This window comes from Thamnophis sirtalis, unplaced genomic scaffold, assembly GCF_051295495.1.
Source record: "Thamnophis sirtalis isolate CommonGarterSnake01/CBP01778 unplaced genomic scaffold, rThaSir2_p1.2 scaffold_6, whole genome shotgun sequence".
In the NCBI taxonomy this organism is placed as follows: Eukaryota; Metazoa; Chordata; class Lepidosauria; order Squamata; family Natricidae; genus Thamnophis; species Thamnophis sirtalis.
The window spans coordinates 118368997-118385462 of NW_028261386.1; the positions used below are offsets into that span (position 1 = coordinate 118368997).

Here is a 16466-nt window from a genome sequence, read left to right on the forward strand (position 1 = left end):
CAGTTGCAATTCCCAGTCATATCTCAGCATGTATTGTATTTTATTCTGCTTAGTTGATCAATCAAATATAAATAAACACAACAATATTAAAGGATCGATGCAACCTCAAAAATGATAAACATGGCAATACAAAAAGAAAAAAGTCCTAGAAATAATGTGATTACTGGAACAGCTCCAAAAATTTTAACTATGTTAATTGATTTTAATTTTAGCCAACTCTCATTCGCCCTCTTCATCTGTAATTCTTGATACCATGATATTCTGTAGATACAAGAAAAACAACATAGATATATTTAATACATATTGTTAATGTCTTTATAGAGTCTTATTAACAAACCCGTGTTTTTCCCCCTTGTACTATAGTCTCACGTAGACTGCTTTGTAATTGTAACCGTACAGCCATCTTTTTTTCTTTCTTTTCTCATCAACCTTTGCTGCCTGTCCTAATTTCCAGGAAATCCTGCTGGTTGGGAGGCTATATCAAAGAGAGCCTTTGCCCCAACTGTTTTTCTTTGTTGACCGACTGCTTCAACTGAGCAGTCATTCTACTGGGGTTTTCTCACCCTCCAGCCATCCATATTCCAGTCCTATCTGGATTGCTTTCTCAAGGTTTACTCAATAAAAGGAGAAAGAAGGCTTTACTACGTAAAAGAAAACATCTCCTTCAAAGTTCAACATTTTGGACATTTCTGAAAACAGGAGTGCCTGGGCAGGAAAGCAATGGGGGATGATCTATGGGTAGATGCCAATTTGAGGAGATGAAATTATTAACATAGAATTGTTAAGGGGGACTTACATGAGAGAGGAAGGAAGAATGAAAGGGCTGGCTGGATCGATTGCTGCATGCTGCCACAGGATGTGTCCCTGGGACAAATGTGACAGTTGGGTTGATAAAGGCTCCCTACAACTAACTGGTTGATAATCAATAGCTTCTTGTCAGAAATTAAATCCTTAAGTTGGAAAATAAGAACTGGAAATAGCACTGCATCATTACTCAGAGTTGGAAATGTACATCACAAAGCATGAATCATTACTCAGAGGAGTTAAAGCGATGTGTTAAACAGTTACATTTTTTAGTGCACATATTCAGGATTATGGTGCTGGGCTATTCATGCTGAATCAAATTGAATTGAATTGAATTTTATTATTTGTATGCCGCCCTTCTCCGGGAGGACTCAGGGCGGCGAACAATTCAAAAAGGGAAGGGGAACATAAAACGAAATACAGATAATTAAAATAAGCAAGAATCACACAACCATACAAGTTGAGAGGGGAGGGAACTCATCAGCCCCAGGCCTGCCGGCAAAGCCAGGTTTTGACGGCTTTTTGGAAGGCCTGGAGAGAGTTGAGGGTCCGAATCCCTGCGGGGAGTTCGTTCCAGAGGGCCGGAGCCCTCCCCCGGGTAGTAGCCAAATGGCATTGGCTGGTAGATGGAACCCGGAGGAGGCCAACTCTGTGTGATCTAATGGGTCTGTGGGAGGTAATTGGCAGCAGGCGGTCTCTCAAGCACCCAGATCCAATACCATGAAGGGCTCACATACATTGTTTTAGTAACAGGATTACTACATTTTTCCCCCCACTTTGCATCACAGCAACATATTTTATTAGAGCAGCCATTAAAAAGAAATTGTTAGCCAGAACTCTCCAATGAATTAGGCAGTAGAAACTGCAGATGCCACTTGTTGTCTTAAACACACACACATTGTACCAGAGAGTTACATTTTTATTTGCTTTATCTAAACCCCTAAGGAAGAAAGTTATACCCACTGGTATCTTTTCTTTTATCAAAAATATATATTATATTTGTGAGGCTATTGACAAATTTAAAAAATAGATAATGTTTGCTCATTTATTTCACTGTCTTGTATTCTCTGCCAAATCTGCTCTGGGAAAATAGGCAACTCTCTGGAAGAGCAGGAGGGAAAGGGAAATTGTTAAAAAAATGCCTTGTTGCCTTTTATTAGTAGGATATTAGTAGGATTAGACCCACTCCACTGGAAATGAAAGGGCATCATTAAAGGGAATCTAGTGTGCTCACTTTGTTTGTCATCTGTTGTTTCTCATGAAGTGATTGAATTCACTTAGCCCATATAATTGATTGACCAAAGATTTATTTACTTCAATAATGGCCTTAAGAAAATGCAGTCTTTGTTCCTTCCTTCCTTCCTTCCTTCCTTCCTTCCTTCCTTCCTTCCTTCCTTCCTTCCTTCCTTCCTTCCTTTCTTTCTTTCTTTCTTTCTTTCTTTTTCTTTCTCATTCATTCATTCATTCATTCATTCATGTATGTTATTTAGAAAACAATAATATCATGACAGAGCTTAAAACTGCTCATAACAAAGAATTCAGGATACCTTTTCAGTTTTATAACGCTTACCATACTTTTTCCACAGGCGATTGTGGTGACTGACGGAGAACGTATTCTTGGCCTTGGAGACCTCGGTTGTTATGGAATGGGCATCCCGGTGGGTAAACTAGCACTTTACACAGCATGTGGAGGAGTAAAGCCCCAGGAGTGTCTGCCCGTTATGCTCGATGTGGGAACTGACAATGAGGTAACTGTTTTTTCACGCTGATGTCAGTATTTGACATATTTCAAGAGAAAAATAGGCAGAACTATGCAGTAATATTTGCCTATTCAGAAAAAAAGATACAATGTGTTTAACATTTTCTCCAGAAAAAAATCTTTTCTAGCAATAACACAGGGGTGTAATTTGTTAGTTCCTAGTGTTTATCCCAGTTCCATTCCAGCCTGTAAACACTGAGACTTTTGCTCCAACAAGGATCATACTATCCTGAGTAGTACAGTTGGGACAAAACTGAATAGAAAGGAAGATCAGTTCAACTTTTAACAAGGTAGTGACTACTAGGTGATGTATTAGGGCAGTGGTAGTGAAACCTATGGCACACGTACCAGAGGTGGCACACAGAGCCCTCTCTGTGGGCATACACACCGTCGCTCCCGCCCCAGGTCTGTTTTGAGTCTCTGCCACGCATCCGCGCATGCCTCCTGTTGGCCAGCTGGTCTTCAGGTCTCTGCTGTCCATGTGCAGGGTGTGTGTGCATGTGGGGGGGATAGGGGTGCGTGCCCCTAAGCCTTGTAGTTTGAGCTTGTGCACTTTGGGCACTCAGTGCCTAAAAGGTATGCCATTACTGTGTTAGGGCATAATGATAGCCGACCCGTGCTTTATTCCTTACACGATTTTCTTACAATAATGCAATGTTTGTTACTTTAATAAGTAGGAACTGGGTTCTATTTATTCTGGCATGGAATAAGAGGCCAGGTTCACATTTCATGCACATGCTGGATATCAACATTGCAGTCCTTTCTGTAGTTCTCTTCATGTAGAATTTGGTCCTATAGGGAAAGAATATTTGGTAGCCACTACTTGTATTACTGATATATTCATCCCAAGAGGACATACTGTACCATCTCAGATTCTAAAACTGAAAAGGAAATTGACTTTTCTTTTTACACCAATGAACTGAAACTGAAAATCAGGAAATGGTACCAATTGTTTTTAATGCATAGTAAGGTAGGCAGGCTGCAGTCTCTTGAAATATTTGGTTGATAGCAAGCCATCCGTTTATAATAAAAGCAGACATATTAACACTGAGGTTCTATGTGATCAGAAGTATTCTGTATTGTTTTAGGATTATTTGAAATGAGCTTCAATATGAGGTAGAAAAGGAAGACGATGAAACATTGGCAAAATGTACAGTGAAGAAATTAAAAACATCAAATATTTACTGAATAGATTTAATCATTTACTATCACTGTTCCAGAAAACCTAAAGGAATATAAAGTTACTGCACAGTCTAGTCCCCAGATTTAAAGACAGACAAGCTTGGAATCAGTTTGACAAGGAGAACCTATTAGTATACACAGTCTATTACTCTGCTGTCAATTGAAGTTTAAAAAGATCCCTAGAAACTAAATCTGTTAGGTGAAATTGTTAGGTGAATTACTTGATGGAAACTTTTAGTTGTTGTTAAATGCTGTTTTTAATGGAAAAAAAACTGGAATGTTGGTTTAAATGTCAACCAGAACTTCCAGCACCTGACAGATCTGTTTAGTTTAGTTCTTAGTCAAAGAGCTATTTGCTCTGAGGCTGTGTCTGTAGAGCATTTTCACACAGTTTAGAACAACCTGTTGTTCATTAGCCGACGCACACAAAAATAATCCTTGCAGAAGGATTTCCCCACCCTGAAGATTGGAAGTACTTTGAAATCCTTGCTTTCAGTGGTGGACTATGTAAGAAGCATAATTTATTTTCCTCCAAGTTCCATCTGATTTTTATTTCTAAATTATGAGCCAAATTGGAAAAAATGGCAATCTCCCTCCCTCCATGTTTTCCTTTTTTCCTTCAAGATTTCAAATATTGAAGGCCAGCTCTGGTTCCTGAAATGCGAGTTTGGTCTAAAGTGCTAAACTTTCTATTTAAATGTGTCTTTAAAACTTGGATCTCAGAGAGAATTCTGAACTTGTTCTTCTTACATCTCAAGAAGACTGGGGAGGGGAAAAAGAAAAATAGAGAACAAAATCACAAGGACCAGGAAGCTTTTTAAGATAAACCACTTGTTGAAAAGGAATAAGCCTCTCAGATTAAATTTAGGAGGGTCTCTTGATAAAGGACAAATGTTGTGAATACATACTGTACAGTTTGGGAATTAGAGACGCATTTATTCATTTTGCTTGAGAAATACTTGAATCTCAGAAGAAGTCAAGTGGGAGAATTTGAATTATAACAAACTATTTTCTTCCTATGGAATAATAATAAATAAGAGTACTATCAAGTTAAAAATGGCTTGTTTTAGATAATTGTGTTATAGTATCCTATCCAAAAGATGGCTCAGTGGCTAAGATGCTGAGCTTGTCGATCAGAAAGATTGGCAGTTTGGCGGTTCAAATCCCTAGCACCGCGTAATGGAGAGAGCTCCCGTTACTGGTCCCAGCTTCTGCCAACCTAGCAGTTCAAAAGCATGTAAAAATGTAAGTAGAAAAATAGGGACCTGTGTAGAAGTAAGTAAGTAGAAAATAGTGTTCTGTGCGCCTTCGGCGTTTAGTCCAGTGATGGGTTACAGGCGGTACACCCTGGTACGGGTGTACCGGGAATTGCCCGGAGCACCAGGTACCGTTCCGGTACGGTACTCTGGAAGGGCCCACCCGCCTGCCTGTCTTCCTTACCTGTCTTTAAACTCTTCGGTGCCTGCACAATGCTCCACTGAGTAGCTGGAGCATCGCGGAGGCAAAACTGGAAGGTAGGATGCTAGTGCACGCTGTGCACATGCATGTGCGTGCTGCGCATGTTCATGTGGAGGATGCCAGGCCCTGTTGCAACCGTACTGACTGCAACGGGATCCGGAACCCACCATTGGTTTAGTCATTCCAGACACATGATCCTGGAGACATTTTTGGACAGCACTGGCTTTTCGGCTTTGAAACGGAGATGAGCACCCCCCCCTAGATTCGGGAATGACTAGCACATATGTGCAAGGGGAACTTTTACCTTTACCTCCCTATTGAACAAAAGGGAGGCGGGGGAACCCTTGCAGGGCAGAGCTGAAGAGTATGCCCAATTCTTAGCGGACAAAATTGCTCGGTTTCGGTCGGACTTGGACTCCACCCCCGCAGTTCCAGCCGAGGCACAGGGGGACCAAGTAGAACAGCTCTGGGTTGAGTTTCAGGACGTTACCCCCGGGGATGTGGACAAGGCCATGAGAGCTGTAAGTACCTCCACCTGTGTTCTGGATCCGTGTCCCTCATGGCTGGTTACTAACTGCAGTGAGGTGACACGAGGCTGGATCCAGGCGGTTGTAACCGCCTCCCTTCAGGAGGGGAACTTCCCCGCCGCACTGAAAGCGGCGGTGGTGAGACCCCTCCTGAAGAAACCATCCTTGGATCCAGCTGTTCTTAATAACTATCGTCCAGTCTCCAACCTTCCCTTCTTGGGGAAGGTTGTTGAGAAGGTGGTGGCCTTCCAGCTCCAACGGTCCTTGGAGGAAGCAAACTATCTAGACCCCTTCCAGTCAGGCTTCAGACCCAGTTACAGCACAGAATCCGCTTTGGTCGCATTGATTGATGATCTCTGGAGAGCCAGAGATGAAGGACATTCCTCCATCCTGGTCCTCCTTGACCTCTCAGCGGCTTTCGATACCATCGACCATGGTATCCTTCTGCGACGACTGCGGGAGGTGGGAGTGGGAGGCACCGTGCTACGGTGGTTCTCCTCCTACCTCTCGGACAGGTCGCAGTCGGTGTTAGTGGGGGGGCAGAGATCGTCCCCTAGGCCCCTAAATTATGGGGTGCCTCAGGGCTCGGTCTTATCCCCCCTACTATTCAACATCTACATGAAACCGCTGGGAGAGATCATCCGCAGGCACGGGATTAGATACCATCAATATGCGGACGATACTCAATTGTATCTGTCCGCCCCGTGCCAACTCAATGAAGCGGTAGACGTGATGAGCCGGGGTCTTGAGGCCGTTATGGACTGGATGAGGGTTAACAAGCTTGTGCTCAACCCAGAAAAGACCGAGTGGCTGTTGTGTTTTCCTCCCAAAGATTTGACTGATATTCCACCACTCAGGCTGGGGGGTCAAATTTTATACCCCTCAGAGAGGGTTCGCAACTTGGGAGTCCTCCTGGATCCACAGCTGTCATTTGACCACCACTTAACGGCTGTGACCAGGGGGGCATTCGCCCAGGTTCGCCTGGTGCGCCAGTTGTGACCCTACCTGAATCGGGAGGCTCTCACAACAGTCACTCGGGCCCTTGTGACCTCTAGGCTGGAATACTGCAATGTGCTCTACATGGAGCTGCCCTTGAAGAGCATCCGGCGACTTCAGCTAGTGCAGAACGCAGCCGCGCGAGTGATTGCGGGTACACCTCGATTTACCCGCATAACACCTATCCTCCGCGAGCTGCGCTGGCTACCTGTCGATCTCCGGATGCGCTTCAAGGTGCTATTAGTCACCCATAAAGCCCTACATGGCAGTGGATCTGGATACTTGAGAGACCGCCTTCTGCCAATTACCTCCCTGCGACCAATAAGATCCCATAGATTAGGCCTCCTCCGCATTCCATCGGCCAGCCAGTGTCGGCTGGCAACTACAAGGAGGAGGGCCTTCTCAGCAGTAGCCCCGACCCTTTGGAACGAGCTCCCCGTGGAGATTCGTACCCTCTCCACCGTCCAGGCCTTCCGCACAGCCTTGAAGAATTGGCTCGCCCGTCAGGCCTGGGGACAATGATAGTTACCCCTCCCGAATGATGAATGTATGTTGCCCACTATTTTATTATATGTTTCTATCTTAATGTCTGTATTCCCCCTTCCCGGTTTTATGTGAGCCGCCCTGAGTCCCCTCAGGGAAAAGGGCGGCCTACAAATACTAATAAAACTCTAAACTCTAAAAACTCTAAACCTTATCCTATCCAAATTGATATTCTCCTTCCCTATATATTAGAATAAAAATACCAGGAAAATTGGCATGCTGAATGAGGAATTATAGGAGTATTGTCGTAGTCCCAATACATTCAGCATTAAATTGAAAGAAGCAGCATATTGATCTGTCTGGTTTTCTCTTTTTTTAAAAATGGGTAAGGAACACTGCAGATATTTTAACATGCAGATAATTCAATCATGTACCCGTTTATTTACCCAGCAAATTTAATTCAAAAAGTGTGTGTTTTATATATATGTTGAATTATATTAGCCTCTGCCTTGAAACTCTTGAAAATGTAGCTAACCATGTTATTAAAACTGAAAATAAAGAATTGCGTTCTCATATGGCCATAAAATTCCATCTCTGTATTTTAGCTGGAGTGAAATAGGTTTATTGGATTACTATCAAATAATCAGTTGGAATGCCAAACAGTGAAGTCTATTAAACGTTTCAGTTTGATGAGCCAGCTTTCTGGACAAAACCTATGCATTTCAACTAGAATGGAGTTGAGAAACTATGCCTATTGTTTCTTGTTCAAGGTGATTATGGCAGCCTTGATTTAGAAACCTAGAGTCAGCAAGGAGGCAGCATATTCACATCAAAAAGCCTTACAAGTAGTCCTTGAATTACAACCATTCATTTAGTAACAGTTCAAAGTTATAGTGGCATTAAAAAAAGCGGCTTTTGACCTTTTTTACACTTAACGACCATTGCGGCATCCCCATGGCCACATGATCAAAATTCATACACTTGGCAACTGGCTCATATTTATGATGATTGCACTGTCCTGGGGTTATGTGATTCCCCTTTTGTGACCTTCTGACAAGCAAAGTCAATGAATAAGTCAAATTCAGTTTACATCCATGTTGTTATTGTTGGTTGCGAAGTCATGTCCGACCCATTGCGGCCCCATGGATAACTTTCCTCCAGGCCTTCCTGTCCTCTACCATCCTCTGGAGTCCATTTAAGCTTACACCCACTTCTTCGGCGACTCCATCCAGCCACCTCATTCTCTGTCGTCCCCTTCTTCTTTTGCCCTCAATCTTTCCCACATTAGGCTCTTCTCCAGTGAGTTCTTCCTTCTCATTAGGTGGCCAAAGTATTTGAGTTTCATCTTCAGGATGTGGCCTTCTAAAGAGCAGTCAGGGTTGATCTCCTCTAGGACTGACCGGTTTGATTGCCTTGCAGTCCAAGGGACTCGCAGGAGACTTCTCCAGCACCAGAGTTCAAAGGCCTCAATTCTTTGGCACTCAGCCTTTCTTATGGTAATAACTGCAGTGATTCACTTAACAACTGTGGCAAGAAAGGTTGTAAAATGGGGCAAAGCTTATTTAACAACTGTCTCAAATAGCAACATAAATTTTGGGCTACATTGTGGTTATAAGTCAAGGATGACCTCTGTTAGCCACCTGTTCTTCTCTGATGCCTCCCTATGACAACACTCTGCTTCCTTATGAGTATTTATCAGTTCTGCTGATATAGCATTCTTGTTCATATCCCTGCTACTTTTCTTTTCAAATCCCTCTCTCCAGAATCAACCTTCTTGAAAATAAACTCCTGTACCACTTATATAGTTGGTACTTGAGAAGATTAATAACTCCAGATTATTGATTGATTGCTTTTTCCTTCCTTCCTTCCTTCCTTCCTTCCTTCCTTCCTTCCTTCCTTCCTTCCTTCCTTCCTTTTCTTAAATATATTATTTAACTTTGAACTTTTTATCTTTGGGGCATATATATCAATTTAAGACCAGTATATAAAAATGATCCAAATACATCATTTTACAAAAAAAAATCAAAATATATGTATAAAATTATCACAAGTATAAGAGTTACGAGTGAACTAAGCAGAAAAGCACATGGATACATCATTCAACATGCCACTTGGAATGTCTTTTATTAAATATTTGTGTTGTAGGGAAATCAAGAGTTTAAATGCTTTCCTGCTATGTTTCCTTTTTTTTTTGAAAGGCACATCATTCATTTTTTTCTTGGCTGATTATATCTGTTATTATTTTATTTATACTACATTAAGCAGATCAACTACATCCAGATGCTCACCCACTATTTTGCTTATTAAAATGTCTTAAGTCTGACAGATGTGATGTGTTTGTAAAGAATAGTTTTCTAACTTACTTTATATTTTGAGGCTTCCATCTTGATTTTTGTGATTTTATATTTTTGCATATGATTGAAACACCACATTCTTAAAATGAAATATTGGTTCAGATTTGGATAGGCATGTCTGCCATTTTGCAAGAATCAGCAAATCTTTAGGTAGGCCCCTTTCTCCACTTAAATATAATACTTTAGGGAACGGTTGAAACATTTGCAGTCATTTTATACCGAGGGGGCCTTTTAAAACGATAAACAGCAAAAAGCTGCTGTATATGAGAATTCTCTGGAACTTTTCCATGTACAGATGCCATGGTTTTAGAAGATGAGGAACAGGAATCTTTCACAGAGGTTTGCAAAAGAAAAAAGATCCAGATATTTACAGCTGGTTCCTTTAAGCTGGTCAATTTGCCCCTGTAGTTATCATATAAAATGACTTCATTTTCTTTTTATTATAAACAATCTCATTCTTCTTTCACCCTGTTACCATTCTGAGAATTCATTGCAAAATAAAATTATGATATCATATAAAAATACCTTGGGTAAAATATGATAATCTATTTTTAAAGTATCATCTTTGTAATCTCCAATGTTTATTAAAAAAATAGTTAAGTTTTTGTAAATTGCTCTCTTTTAGTTAAAGATCTATTAAAATGGAGAAAATAGAATATTAGCATATAACACACTTCAAATTAAACCATATTGTGCTTCGACAAAGGGACGAGAGCCTACTTCAAATGGGTTAATGTAGCTTAATGAAATAATTAATAATAGTATGGATATTATTTTAATATAAACACTTCGTAGAATACAATAACCATCTCTTTAGTTATTGGCATGTCTAGTATGTCTAGACAAGTTTTTGGACTAGAGCTTTACTCAGTCTTGATGACTTGTTGAAGATTATAAGTGGATTAGCCAGGAAAAAAGTTGGCAAGAAGATAAATAGTAATATATACATTAATATTTCATGCATTAAATAAATGAAAAAGTATTCTATTACTGGCAGCAACAACTTAGAAGGTTCTAAGAATTTCAACACAATGGCATAGAGTGGGATGCTGTGATACATACCTTTGCTATCATTTTACCCAGATCAATTTTTCTTTTAACATTTTTGTTAAACCTTTTAGAAGCAGAAATACCTTGGAATAGGAATGGTTCAGTCATAGTTCCACCCAAGATTCTGGACTGCCTAGACACAGCGTGTTCTTGTGAATTGCCTGACTGTGGGGTGATTGGGGGTTATATAGGCATTTGCTTATGTCTGCACTTACATCTGGAGTTCCATAGGAACAATTTCAAATTTAATCAGTGAAGGAGAAACATCTAATAGGCCTCCCCATGTTGAGGTTTTTCTGCTTTTGGCATCCTTCAAGACTTTTGCTTTTGCTGCTCCTTCCAGAAGAAAAGTGGATTCTTTGGCCAAATTGTCTGGATGTTGCATTAAAAATATAAAATATGTATTTCACATATGTATTTACTTGTAATGTAGCAGCCTAAAGAAATACAGTCCATTCCCTCCCCTTACTTTTCTCTTTGTGCAGCACAGATCTGTTCTGTAGTAGCATGTATTTATTTATACAGATGCCAGAAGAGTGACAAATTTGGTAAGAGATTCCTGACTCACAGTTGCATTGGCTAAGTTATGTTGATGCTGTTTGTTATTACACTGAAAATGTTTGGCTGACATATTTCATTTGATGATAACTTGGCAGCTGGCAGTTTTCAGTAAACTAAACATTTTTGGTTTGAAAATTAGACATTTCTCCCCCTGGCAATTAATAATTTCTTAAAATAGAAGTGTCATATTTTTTGAAAAATGCTATTATTTTTTTTACAACTACAGAGCACTAAATGGCTATCTTTCTTCTTTTAGCTTTGGGGCACCAGAGTGTTCAAATCATAGTGGTAAATTTAGATTAAATAACCTGAATACATCTCAATTCCATGTTAAGTCCACTCTAACAACCATTCTTTTATGAGCAGAAATGCCAGACTGAAAACAATCTTTGACCGGGTTCTGTTTGGTTTTTATTTTTAAAAAGCCATCAAGGTTTGTTTTAGGAACCCATAGCTTTTAACTGCTGTAAATCTAATATAAAGTAACATTCATTGTTTCTGAAGCATGTAATGGGAGAAATAAGGAGAAACTGCATTAATGCATGATAAAGTCGAAAAGTAACACATTTTGCTGGTTTGAAGCATTATTAGCCAAACTATCAAAAATCATGGCAAAGATTCACGTTTTTAGATATCACAGTCCTATCTTTGATTACAGCAAAACTACAATGTGAAAATGATTATGGCTATTTAACTGCTTCCTTCATTTTTGTGTGCTATTTGCACAGGACTTCTTGCAGTACGTTTTAAAGAGCTGTATAAAAAAAAGAGCACCACATAATTTATTTTTGGTACATGTAATCCTCAAATTATGACCCTAATGGACTCTTAGACTTAAGAATCTTAAGTCATGACAGTTGTAAAATCAATAATTTCTTAAAATTAAATTGCTGTTTTTCTTGAAAAGTAATCAACAAGAGTTACAACCTTTTTTTGTGGCAGTTATTAAGTGAATTAAGAAGTCATTAAGTGAACATGGCAAACCACTGGGTTTGCTTAATGACAAAGTGAACCAGTGGTTTGCTATGACCCCGGTTGGTATAGGCCTGGAAGGAAATGCCCAGTTTTGGCAAAACCAGTGTAAGATGCAATCCGCATGACCGTAGGACGCTGCAAACAGCTGTAATTGTGGTTCAGTTGCCAATCAACTGAAGTGCATTCATATGACTGTGGAGAGGGGAGCTTGTGTACTTAGGTATTCTGGAAAAATAACAAAAGTACTTATGTTGGTTTGGCAGGCCTTTTCAATAAATACTTGAAGGTGCTGTTATAAATTAAAGTCAAGTGCTAGCTAGCGAGAGTCTCTCCCTAGAATGCATCTCTATTTGTTGCAAGGCAATTGAGAATTTAGGCATTAAAGTAAATGAAACATTTAAACTAAATGTTTATACTTTTAGCATCCATAATTACAGTTGTTTGCCCTTTAGACTAACTAAATTAGTATATTTCCTAAATGCTGTGGTTGTGAAGGTTTATGAAGATTGGATTTCAGGTTTTTTCTTCTGTTTTTCTTTCATTGGTGTCATTATTTTCCAATTACACATTAGCAAAAAGAGCTAAGGAGGATCTAGGTAGGGAATGACATCATTGATGTCACTTTTCTCTGCTCAGAGGAATCACAAATTTGGAGAAATTTAGGCTCTCCTGACTCACTTGAAATCATTGCAGATCTTGTCACTGTGTAAGCTGTAGAGGATGATTTCTTGTGTGGGTAGGAGAAGGCAGTGGGGTAGATTTAGAATTTTTAATCCCTGAAGATTCTCCATTGAAATTCTACTTAAACAGTGGGGGGGGAAATCATTTAAGGAGAATGAGATAAATAAAGACATATAAAACTCTTTCCTGGTACTTCTGGCACCAGATATCAGAATTCTTTGGAGGACTTGTTGAAACCATGAAATATCACTAGATATTTTAAACTCTGAAATAACCGAGCACTTTTTTTTTATTCTGAGAAGTAAGAACAATTTGACAATACTTGGCTGTATTATTACGGTTTTGATTTACTGAACAGCCTAACTACATGTTTCTGTTCAAAGTTCATGTATTTTTAGTTTTTCATCTTCAGATAAAGACTGAATCTGAGATAGTAGCTGCTAGTGAGCTTTAGCTGTTCATATTAGACAAGTAAATGCATTAGAGATAAGATACGGATGATTTGCAAATGAAAACCTGAGGTAGATATTTTGCATTACTGGTATTTACTGCTGCTGTTATACTTCCTGTTTTACTTCCACTCTGGGATTTTGCAAAGAACTGGGAGTGTATTGTTTGGGCCTATGTAGGGTTTATTTAAAATTTTACCTAAGGGAGAGAAGAAGTATGCTTTTTAAACAATAATGTCTGATATATTACTTTACAGAAGGTTTTGAAAAGGATGATCAATTATTGTTGACGCTTGTGAAAAAAAAATGATTCTCAAAAGAAATCATGATCATGAAGCTCAAAAGAAAGTTTGGCTTTATTTATGCTGAATATTTTCCAGCATTTGAAAACTGTTGGAAAGTGAATTAACCAGTGAATAAAAATTCAGCACACTTAAAACTGATCTAGTCATAAGAGACCTCTGAGGAATGGAATTATTCAGTGGATCCCACCAGTGGTGGGATTCAATTTTTTTTTACTACCAGTTCTGTGGGCGTGGCTTTGTGGGCGTGGCAGGGGAAGGATACTGCAAAATCCCCATTCCCTTCCCGCTCTCAAAATTCCCACTACTATAAAATTTCCCCTTCTACAAAACCTGTCAGAACTGGCTGAATACCACCTCTGGATCCCACAAACAGAAATAAAATGAAATGAAAAGTGGCATATTTTCCCATCCAGTGGGGTTCTTGAAAGAAAATAGTAGTGTTTGTGTCAGAGAAACATCATACTGTTGTGTGTCTGTAACTGGGGGATCTCAGGCGTAAAAAAATGCTAATTTTGTTCCCACTGGATAAAAGATTCTGCCTCTTCCTGTACCACTAGCCTCAAGCCTGTGCTGGACAGAAGCACGAACAGGCTTTATTCTCTGAAAGTTGCTCTTTCAGTAAAATTGATTTGGAAGAGTCTCATTGAAGCCAACAAAGAAACTATAAATACATTTCTGTACCAATGTGGTTGTGGCTCTAATGCTCCAAGGCAGAGTGTGAGGTTGGTGGATATCTCCACCCAGGGCTGAAATCAGCAGGTTCTGGCAAGTTCTGGAGGACCAGTAGTGGAAATTTTGAGTGATTCGGAAAACCGGCAAATACCACCTCTGGTTGGCCCCAGAGTTGGGTGGGAATGAAGATTTTGCAGTATCCTTCCCCTGCCATGCCCACCAAGCCATGATCACAGAACCAGTAGTAATTTTTTTTTAATTTCACCACTGCCTCCACCGTATCAAACCAGTTCAGGTTGTTTGAATCTAGGCTAAAGCAGGTACATTTAGAAAAGGCACATTTACCTTTTTTTTTTTTTTTTGGTAATAAAAGTTATGTATCCTTTGAGGTGAGGTAGACTCCTGATGACTTCATGGATATGGATGTGTAATTTTCTTGGCAGCCATACAAAGGTGATTTGCTTCAGTGTTTTTCTGGGGTGTTTTTTTTTTTACTTCCTGTTTAACCTAAAGAGTCTTGAGATTTTCTGCTTAGCCTTTCATGAAACCACTAACCAGGCTTGACAAGGTCAGCTAAGTGCTGCCACCTCCTGAGACTTTTCTGCAATAGCTACCTTTTACACTCCTGAACTGTAATTATACATAGTTTCTGGAACCCTTTTTGTTAAGTTAGTTTCAGTTTTAGTATTAAATCATATTTTGCACTGATGAAATTAAGCTTTGAGAGTGTGGTTTGGATTGAAAAAAACATTCTTGGTGTAGAGTACTCATCGTAAGCCGCCCGGAGTCCTCCGGGATTGGGTGGCTTAGAAATTTAACAAACAAACAAACAAACAAACAAACACAAACAAATAAATAAATAAATTTGCCCTGTTTTTCAGATCTGTCAAATAGTTTATGTAGATTATGGACTCAGGATGGCAGTCCATGTTTGCCATAAGTCTTCCTTATGCCATTTGTCAAACTGGCTGTGTAAAATGCCATTGCATTTTATTTCATCAATATTATATGGGAGGAACTAATTTGAGGACCAAAGCTAACAAAGGGCCCCAGACCAGAATGGTCAAATGCAATAACAATGCACTGACCACTTCTCCAAATGAGAGATGAATGGTTCTCAGTCCACTGCTATATTAGGACATGTGTTATATAGAGTTTGCAATAGGTGCTTTTCTTCATTATTAAAGGTTTTTCTGATATCTGCAATGCAAGTATCTTATAAGAGCTCTTCATTGAATGTCTGATTGCAAACCTTCTAGTTCAAGTGTTGGTCTGAGAAAGCACTACATCCAAGGTCCTTTAAATGTTGTTGAACATCCACTAAGCTAGCAATATCCATCTCTGATCCATATAGGAGGTCTTTGTGAATATTTTTACATTTACAAGTTCATAATTCACCCAGTTCAGCAGGATACCTTAAAAGAAAAATAAGTACAGATAATCTCTAGCCAAAGTGTCCTGAAATATTTGTTTAACGAAGGTAATGAAAAATGACAGCATATGACTCATATAGTATAGTGTTATAGAAACAAACAGTGTTTCATTTGCTGAAACAATAATATGGACTAACCCTGATTCCTTATAGTTGATTATAGTTTCAGATCCAGATTATTACTGTTTCTCAGGTGTACCAGGAATGTTTTCTAATTTCTATTGAAGTTTGATTATTATCATCATTCCTTCTGTAAAAAACTGATACTAGGGTTCAGAATATTTTTGGGACAATGTGTTATATGGTAAAACCAGCTGTTAGCTGGAGACAGGTTAGTTAATCAGATTTGATTCTGAGTGCATAGACCAGGGGTGTCAAATTTGCGGCTGGTGGGCTGGATGTGTCATGTGCTGGCCACGCCCACCTCTGTTTTAGCAAAGGGGAAAAAAGTTGTGATACATCACTTGACGACATGTCATCATGAGTTTTGATACTCCTGGCATAGACCAATGTTTACTGTTCAGCTTGTCGAGCCGAGGAGCTGGGGTGGCGCAGTGGTTAGGATGCAGTACTACAGGCCACTTCAGCTGACTGTTATCTGCAGTTCAGCGGTTCTAATCTCACCGGCTCAAGGTTGACTCAGCCTTCCATCCTTCCGAGGTGGGTGAAATGAGGACCCAGACTGTGGGGGTGATATGCTGACTCTGTAAACCGCTTAGAGAAGGCTGAAAGCCCTATAAAGTGGTATATAAGTCTAACTGCTATTGCTATTGTCTCC

General features: G+C 39.7%; 1 protein-coding gene across 2 annotated transcripts in view; it reads left to right on the top strand.

Annotated features, from left to right (window-relative positions):
* The window catches only part of ME1 (malic enzyme 1), a 111295-nt gene that overhangs the window by 45630 nt on the left and 49199 nt on the right, over positions 1 to 16466 (top strand). For both annotated transcript variants that reach the window (XM_087718812.1, XM_087718813.1), the window contains one exon: positions 2391 to 2552. In XM_087718812.1, coding sequence (XP_087574938.1) covers positions 2391 to 2552 — 162 coding nt within the window. The remainder of the gene's footprint in view (positions 1 to 2390; positions 2553 to 16466) is intronic.